At 37.5% G+C, this 9,337-nt stretch overlaps 2 protein-coding genes across 2 annotated transcripts; both read right to left on the reverse strand.

Moving 5' to 3' along the window:
• Positions 738 to 1,979, reverse strand: LOC110266741 (protein MAIN-LIKE 1-like). The gene is made up of 4 exons (XM_021111720.1): positions 1,908 to 1,979; positions 1,312 to 1,323; positions 1,171 to 1,226; positions 738 to 1,113 (listed from the first exon to the last, which is right to left on the reverse strand). The coding sequence occupies exons 1-4, from the start codon at positions 1,977 to 1,979 to the stop codon at positions 738 to 740; spliced, it is 516 nt and encodes a 171-aa protein (XP_020967379.1).
• On the reverse strand, positions 8,526 to 9,293 carry LOC107616869 (PRA1 family protein F3-like). The gene has a single exon (XM_016318766.2). It carries the CDS (start codon positions 9,186 to 9,188, stop codon positions 8,631 to 8,633), a length of 558 nt encoding a protein of 185 aa, XP_016174252.1. The 5' UTR covers positions 9,189 to 9,293; the 3' UTR covers positions 8,526 to 8,630.

The following is a 9,337-nucleotide window of genomic DNA, read 5'->3' on the forward strand; positions in this document are numbered from 1 at the left end:
AGGGCGGGCTGCGGATGGGGCTGGACTCTGCCGAACTGCGGTAGAACCCTATCTATCTGATGCTATTTTATAACGGCAAAGTATATCAGTGACGTCACAGACCACCACATCGCCGTATACCGAGGCTCCAACGCCTCCGGATGCACAACCTGCAGCACCTCGGGGGAGCTATACGGCATCCAGATAAACTGCACAAAGATTCCAACATTGTCAGGCCAATTCATGTTCTAAATTCATAAAGTTTAGTTAATTAAATAAACTTAGCCGGTAGTATACTCACATCCCTGGCCTGTAACATGTCTATCCTCAGTCTCCAACTCTGCACTCTAGTTCCCTTCTCGCTACCGGAAGGGTTGTAACCTGACCACCTGCATCTCACATGGGTGTGATGGCTAATTAAAAGTGTGACATATTTGTAATACATTACAAGCGTACATGAACATTAACTATTTTAACTTGAAATAGAAAAGTCTGAGTAGGGTACCTCAAGGCCAACGGCCAGCTGCACGTATCATACCCAGCAGGCATAAACCTAGGAAAGTGCCAAAAGATCCAGACTGAAGTAGCTGAAGTGGGCCCGCTAACTTCACCACATGTCTGTTCGCCACTCGGCACATGCACCGGTACAACCATGCCAGTGTTGCAGACCCCCACCTGTAGGTACCCATCTCCTCAAGCCTAGCTAAATAGGGAAGCCATCTGATGTGAATGCAGTTGCCGGACTTGTCAGCAAACAGCTAAGTGCCCAACAACATCATGATATAGGCACGAGCAAAGCGCCGCACAGTCTCCTCATCGGCTGCCTCGGGGCACTCTCCAAAAGTCTCCTGGAACCAGGTGCAGTTTACTGCAAACTTCTGAACTTGGCTCGGAGGAGGAATCACTCCAAGCAACTCCTGGAACCATGCCCAAGCTGGACGGTCACCCTGGATGTATATCTGGAAATCTATAAGGCAACTGCTGACATAACGCCCGTCCACTGGCAACCCCAACTGATACGCCACGTCCTGAAGTGTGATCGTGGACTCTCCGAACGACATATGGAAGGTGTGCGTCTCCGGACGCCACCGCTCAACGAAGGCACTAACAAGGGGCTCATCTAACTGGAACCATCTATCGTTCAGCCTCGCAAGATGGTATAATCCGGCCATCTGCAAGTACGAAACATACCGCTCATCGAGTCGCATGCCCTGCTGCTGCCACATGCTCCTGATGCATCGTTGTGGCTGCGCATTACATGCACCGCATTATTAGAACCACTTAGAAAACCAGTGACAAAAATAACTAACACCAGAAACCACTAATCGAAACCACTAACAGAATCTACATGCAAAACCAATATAACAAACCAGTTGCAAAACCACATGCTTAAACCGCTAACATAAACCGCATATAAATCCACTTATGAAAAACACATGCAAAACCACTATCATAAACCGCTTACAAAAGCACATGGTCAACCACTTCCAATACCACCAAAATAAACCGCCAAAATAAATCATCAACAAAACCGCATACAAAAGTACTAACAAAAACCACTACTAAAAACTCCTAACCTAAACCGCCAACAAAACCACATGCTTTAACCGCTAACATAAACCGCATACAAATCCACTTACGAAAACCACATGCAAAACCACTATCATAAATCGCACACAAAATCACATAATAAACCACTTTCAATACCACCAAAATAAACCGCCAACATAAACCATCAACAAAACCGCATACAAAACCACTAACAAAAACCACTAACATAAACCACCAACTAAATCGCATGCAAAACCTCTCAAATAAACCACTTGCAATACCACTAGGATAAACCGCTAACATAAACCACCACTAAAACTACATGCAAAACCACTAACTTAGATGAACCGCTAGCACAAAGTTTTCTATCTACTAACCTCGTCGTTGATGACCCCGGCTATATGAGCAACTCCGTCAAACCGATATAGCCTTTCCGGATCGTCCCCCATCGGCTGAGTATTCTGTTCGAGTCTTTGTCGGATCGAATCTGGGTCGTTTTCTCTGAAATTTGGTGGGGTATGAGAATGAAAAAGTGATTTGAATGAGGCTGATTCAAACTCCTTATATAGCCGAAACCTATGTAATTCGAACCAGCCCCGTTCGAATTACTATTTGAGGCAAAATTTGAGTAATTCGAACCAACTAGGTTCGAATTACTTGGGGAAGCATCCAACTGTGTAATTCGAACAAACCTAGTTCGAATTATGCTCATTGGTAGTTCGAACCATGTAGATTCGAATTAGGTTAATCACATGTTCCTTCATAATTCGAGTTAAGTTGGTTCGAATTATATGTTAATATAGTTCAAATCCAGCTAGTTCGAATTACATAGTAGTGTGCTTTGGCTGATTCGTGAAGCTATTTTCAGTTTGGCTGATTCATGTAATTTGTTTCCTCCCTTGGCTTAATTGTGTTTTTTGCCCATAAAAGAGTAACAAATTAGATAATATATTTTAAAGCAGTGACAATCTAATTTAATAATTGATTCTAAAAATAGTAGCATATAAATAAAGAAATCGAAAGATTTAAAATCAATTCAATTTAATTTCAAAAACTAAAATCTAAATTAAGGAATATCTAAATTTTGTATAAGATAATTTAATTTTTATTTATAAAAGAGGCAAGATTCTAAAAAATTAATTATTCGTATAAAATATATATTAAAATATATAATATAAATTTATTTGATACATAATGTTTAGTATATAAATATTTTTAAATTTTCATATATCTAATTGGAGGAAAGTTTTTCTCTTTTTCCCGTCCAAAATCTATTTTATCCTTAGGTTTTTTTTCTTTAAATGTGAAGAGTAAATAATTGGATATACTAATTAGATGTTACGATTTTGGACACACTTTAATATTATTGTGCTAATATTTAGACATATTTAATCTCTTGAATTAAAATTTAGTCTATTTTTTAATATTTAATAAAAAAATTAAGAATACAGAAGAAAAGAATATTTGATAGAAAAATACTTTATTATTTAAGTATTTATTAAAAATAATTTATATACTCAAATTCTAACTCTCAACTTCTATTTATAATTATCCACCTCATTAATGAATAGTCATGATAGAATTTAATTATCATTTAAATCGAGTGTTCAGAACTTTTGTAACACCCTACTACACAGAGTTTTACGCTTAAGTCGTAGAACAGAGGTAGTATGGTGTTACGGACCTCTAAACAGTAAAATATATATACGTAATAGTGGAAGAGACAATATACTAGGAGCCTTTAAAAACGGTTAAAACAAAATCGCAGAATAAAAATCGCAACGCTCGAGGAATAGAATTACATGCGTGCTAAGAAACCTAATGGAAAATGATAAAGATAAGCAAAAGAGTAAAGGAAAGGCAAGAAAACAACATAACTAGATCCTGACTCAACTTGCGAAGCCAAAGCTGGCCGGAGGATACATATATATACATATATACATACATAGGTATCCCAAAAAATACCAAAATACCAAATAAACTTCTATCTCTCCCTCATCCTCTATGAGGAGCAGCATACACAAGTTACTTGGAGAGTAAGCTAAACACATATATATACATATACATAAACAGAAACCCAAAATACACCCAGGAAATACTTCGCTTCAAAGATCTAGACGCCTAGCGAGGAGCCTCTCCACCTGCATCTGAAAAACAACAACACAATATGGGATGAGAACCGGATGTTCTCAGCATGATAAAAGTGCTACGCATATAATAAATAAGGTCCTAAGAATACCAGAGGCAATTCTAGAACTCCGTCATACAATTGTAAAGCTTAGTTAATAAACAGAAGCCATAATAGGGGTAGGTAATCTAAACCTGCTTAAACTCACTCAATTCTAAACCTAACATAACACCAAGCCATTTCACCCTTTCCTCCATCCCTCCGTCTTCCACAATTCAGCAAAGACAAACAACCAAACAAGTTCACGCACAAGTAATAAGCAGATAGTGCAAATAGCAAGTACAACAGGTAGCAAGAGATTTATATTCAATTAGGCAAACCCAAGAAATACATAGCAATCAAAACAAACAAGTGCACATGATGCATGCATGTCCTATGGCTGATGAGACTCATCTGTCGGTTATCCAGCCAACCCGACAAGTTCGAAAACCTTAGACTGTCCCCCGTCGCGCATCCCCAAGAGTCTATGCATAGATTTCATAATCAATTATCATTTAAATCACTCAATGGGGCTATCCATACCCGGAAATTTATACGTGCCTGGTCACCCTTACGACATAGGGTCAACAGAGTATCGAGATTCAACCTGGAACACGTGGTGGCAAGCCACGGTTCTTACCCCGGAAAACTCGTATCTCAGAGATATCATCATTCATAAGCCATTTCATTTTCATGATCAATACATCATCAATTATCAAGCCTTGGCATTAAACTTCTTTAATATTCTTATCTTCTTCGTGCAATCCATCATTTAGCTCTTACTTCACCCTCAAGTTATCTTATTTTCCTAACTTCATTTATCTACTAGACTTAGTACTATGCTTTAAGTCTTAAAAGGCAGAAAATGGAGGTTTAGAAGTGAAAATTTGGTTTAAAACAGTCAAAATCCGGTTTTGCAGTAGGCAGTAGTCACGCGTACGCGTGAGTCATGTGTACGCGTGATCATGCGTATTAGCTTTTCACGCGCACGCATGGCTTCTCGCACATGCGTCGCTAAAATGCTACGCCACGCTGGATGGACGTTTTTCCAAAAATGCAGAATGCCCAGAAAGCTGCATAACCAGTTTTTAAACCTGCATTAACCCAGTTTCATACACCAGTTTTTCATTGTCCATAACTTTCTCCACAAAATTTCGTTTTTCACAAAGTTGATATCGTTTAAAAGCTTACAAAACCCTCTTTCATTTGAAACAAACCACAATTCCATCCAAAATTTGAGGAGCAAGTTATGGACTTTCAAAGTTCACCAAAGTTCAATTTTTACCAATTAGCTTCGAAATCTCATTTTCACCAATTTCAAGTTCCTTACCATTAAACCTGCACATTACTAACATATCAAGCCTATTTTATTAACATCCACATCCAATTTACCTTCAACTAATCTAACAAACATTAACCACCAATATATATCAACATACATCACATATATAAACAACCCCTCATTTACATATATTAACTCTTCCCATATACTAACCATTCTTCACATATATCAACCCTTTATCAACACATATCAATTAAATTCCATTAACATATATCAACCCTTCATTAATGGTCTCAAGAACACAAATTCAATACCAACAATTCATGCTCATAATTCCTATCACTAGCTCAATTTCAAGAGTTCACATTCATTAACTTCAACACCTCATAAATTCCAATACATATTCATCCACAAGTTATTCAACAACTTCACAACACTAATCATCAAATGCAATTAACCAATTCAACTTAACCTATGATTCTTCTAGCCTAAGTTTTCACAACACTTTAAATATTAAACGCGCGAAACTTAAACCATACATTGGCCGATCACCGCGCTTGGACCAAGGCAGCCACAAGAACACAATCACAGCCCCTCACAAGCTTGAGAAACCAACCTAATTCTTGACTCCAATCACCAACAAGCTTCCAAATGCTCCCAATTTAATTCCAATGCATATATATCCACTTAATCTACACCTAATTCATATATATGTTCCAAATTCAGATTTTTCACTATAAATGCAAGATTGAGCTAGGGTTAGGGTATCCTTACCGTACCCATATGTATAATAGCTCAAGCCGAATAAGCTCCGGAAGCTAACTCGAAACTAAAACACAAAACTGGGCAAAATTTCACTGTAGGGTTTCAATTTTACCAAAGAAAGGGGGTAGAGATTCTGAAACAAAAACAAAGCTTACCGGTGAAATTGATCCGACAGAAATGTAGAGCTCGACGCGCTGGACACGTGGCCGCAAACGGTGCAGTGACCGGAGCTCAAACGAGGAAGATATGGTGGTTGGAAATATTGAAGAGGGTTAGGAAAGCTCTCCTCCTCTCCCTTCTATTTTGGCGTCGCTGAAGCTAACGAGGGAGAAGAGAGATGCTGTTTCTTTTAAGGGTTTGGGTCCGGTTGGACCCATGGGCCCAGTTTGATCACCGGTTCGGTATTTTCAGTCTGATTTTGGGCCAAAATTTCAAGATTGGTATCGAATTTTTCGTTTTGACGAGCTCTATCCTATTTTTATGTTAGTTTTGCATTTTTAATTCTCCTAATTAAAATTCAATTTATTGACTAATTATTTACCGATTTTAGCGGGATTTACAACTTTCATTACAAATATATAATCTATCACATTTCTTTAAATATTTTTGCGTACGCGTGAGTCATGTGTACGCGTGATCATGCGTATTAGCTTTTCACGCGCACGCATGGCTTCTCGCACATGCGTCGCTAAAATGCTACGCCACGCTGGATGGACGTTTTTCCAAAAATGCAGAATGCCCAGAAAGCTGCATAACCAGTTTTTAAACCTGCATTAACCCAGTTTCATACACCAGTTTTTCATTGTCCATAACTTTCTCCACAAAATTTCGTTTTTCACAAAGTTGATATCGTTTAAAAGCTTACAAAACCCTCTTTCATTTGAAACAAACCACAATTCCATCCAAAATTTGAGGAGCAAGTTATGGACTTTCAAAGTTCACCAAAGTTCAATTTTTACCAATTAGCTTCGAAATCTCATTTTCACCAATTTCAAGTTCCTTACCATTAAACCTGCACATTACTAACATATCAAGCCTATTTTATTAACATCCACATCCAATTTACCTTCAACTAATCTAACAAACATTAACCACCAATATATATCAACATACATCACATATATAAACAACCCCTCATTTACATATATTAACTCTTCCCATATACTAACCATTCTTCACATATATCAACCCTTTATCAACACATATCAATTAAATTCCATTAACATATATCAACCCTTCATTAATGGTCTCAAGAACACAAATTCAATACCAACAATTCATGCTCATAATTCCTATCACTAGCTCAATTTCAAGAGTTCACATTCATTAACTTCAACACCTCATAAATTCCAATACATATTCATCCACAAGTTATTCAACAACTTCACAACACTAATCATCAAATGCAATTAACCAATTCAACTTAACCTATGATTCTTCTAGCCTAAGTTTTCACAACACTTTAAATATTAAACGCGCGAAACTTAAACCATACATTGGCCGATCACCGCGCTTGGACCAAGGCAGCCACAAGAACACAATCACAGCCCCTCACAAGCTTGAGAAACCAACCTAATTCTTGACTCCAATCACCAACAAGCTTCCAAATGCTCCCAATTTAATTCCAATGCATATATATCCACTTAATCTACACCTAATTCATATATATGTTCCAAATTCAGATTTTTCACTATAAATGCAAGATTGAGCTAGGGTTAGGGTATCCTTACCGTACCCATATGTATAATAGCTCAAGCCGAATAAGCTCCGGAAGCTAACTCGAAACTAAAACACAAAACTGGGCAAAATTTCACTGTAGGGTTTCAATTTTACCAAAGAAAGGGGGTAGAGATTCTGAAACAAAAACAAAGCTTACCGGTGAAATTGATCCGACAGAAATGTAGAGCTCGACGCGCTGGACACGTGGCCGCAAACGGTGCAGTGACCGGAGCTCAAACGAGGAAGATATGGTGGTTGGAAATATTGAAGAGGGTTAGGAAAGCTCTCCTCCTCTCCCTTCTATTTTGGCGTCGCTGAAGCTAACGAGGGAGAAGAGAGATGCTGTTTCTTTTAAGGGTTTGGGTCCGGTTGGACCCATGGGCCCAGTTTGATCACCGGTTCGGTATTTTCAGTCTGATTTTGGGCCAAAATTTCAAGATTGATTTTTCGTTTTTCGTTTTGACGAGCTCTATCCTATTTTTATGTTAGTTTTGCATTTTTAATTCTCCTAATTAAAATTCAATTTATTGATTTACCGATTAACTCTTTTAGAATACTCTGTAATCTTTTAAAATCTTTCAAAATTTTTTTGAACATTCTAAAACCTTCTATAATATTTTAAATCATTTCAAAATTATCTAAAACAATCTCAAACTATCTATTATATAAATACAAGTATAATATTTTAAGAGAGAAACTCTAGAGCCAGCAATTTTATTAAAATCTGGTCAACACTTAATCAGCAAAAAAAATTGTTAATTTTACACCATTAGATATAATCTCATATTATTAAAAATACTAGTAATAATGTTACAAATCACAAAAAATCAAAAACTGTCGTCTCCTAACACTTCTCTATTCTAAAATTTACGAGGAAATAAAGCAACTTAAAAAATAAAGCATGATATTAATTAGTACTATCTATTATGAAATAGAAACAAATTAAAATATTTGATCTAACGGTACAAACTACAAACTACAATCATAGATCAAAACTTTTTACATAGGCACCCGAGAATACCTCAGAAAAAAAAAATCATACATAAACCACAAAGTAAACCCAAGACTAATAACTTATTTTTACTGATAACTCACCAAATAAGATTAGCAAATTAGAAATCACAATAAAAATAAATTAAAAAGGAGAAAGAAAAACATGAATCATCACTAAGCTGCAGCACCACCATTGTGAACTAGCCCAGTAACCTCATCCAAGAACAGATCCTCAGTCTTTCGAAACACAGCGTGGGCCACCATAACCACCACTCCCACGGCAACGGCCACCAATATATTCACCGTGGCATCCGTTAACAACAGTACTGCCACGGTGAATATAGTCATGACGACCACTATAATGCGGTCGTCAATTACGTGACCATAAAGTAAAAGTGGTTGGTCACGAAGAAAATAGAGGAAGAGCCACAGAGCCATTAAGAGAAGGAAAACAATTAATGAAATTGGGTGCCACAAAAGACTAAGGAATAAGATTAGAAGTGCCACCATGGCATAGTTCACGCGAAAGTAAGGGACGTTGATTCGAACACGAGACATTGCTTGAGATAGAGTGATGGGGATTCCAAAGGATCGTGGATCCAACATGGTCTTCCATGGCTGACGAGTCCCTAGGCCTGCCCTGACCTTGTTCTTGACACGCGAGATGTAAACGAGGTTTGGGGTTGAAGGTGGTGATGACGAAGTTGTTGGGATTGTGCCATAGGTTGCCATGTTCCACAATGGCTTCTTCTTCTTCTTCTTCTTAGAATTATATATTGCAAGAGGCTTTGGGTTTGAGAGAAGGAAAAAGGTTATGTATGAGTTGGAACTTGGGAAAGGACGTCAACACTAAATGGAGCAACAATTATTAATATATATAT

Source organism: Arachis ipaensis, chromosome B09 (assembly GCF_000816755.2).
Source record: "Arachis ipaensis cultivar K30076 chromosome B09, Araip1.1, whole genome shotgun sequence".
Classification (NCBI taxonomy): domain Eukaryota; kingdom Viridiplantae; phylum Streptophyta; class Magnoliopsida; order Fabales; family Fabaceae; genus Arachis; species Arachis ipaensis.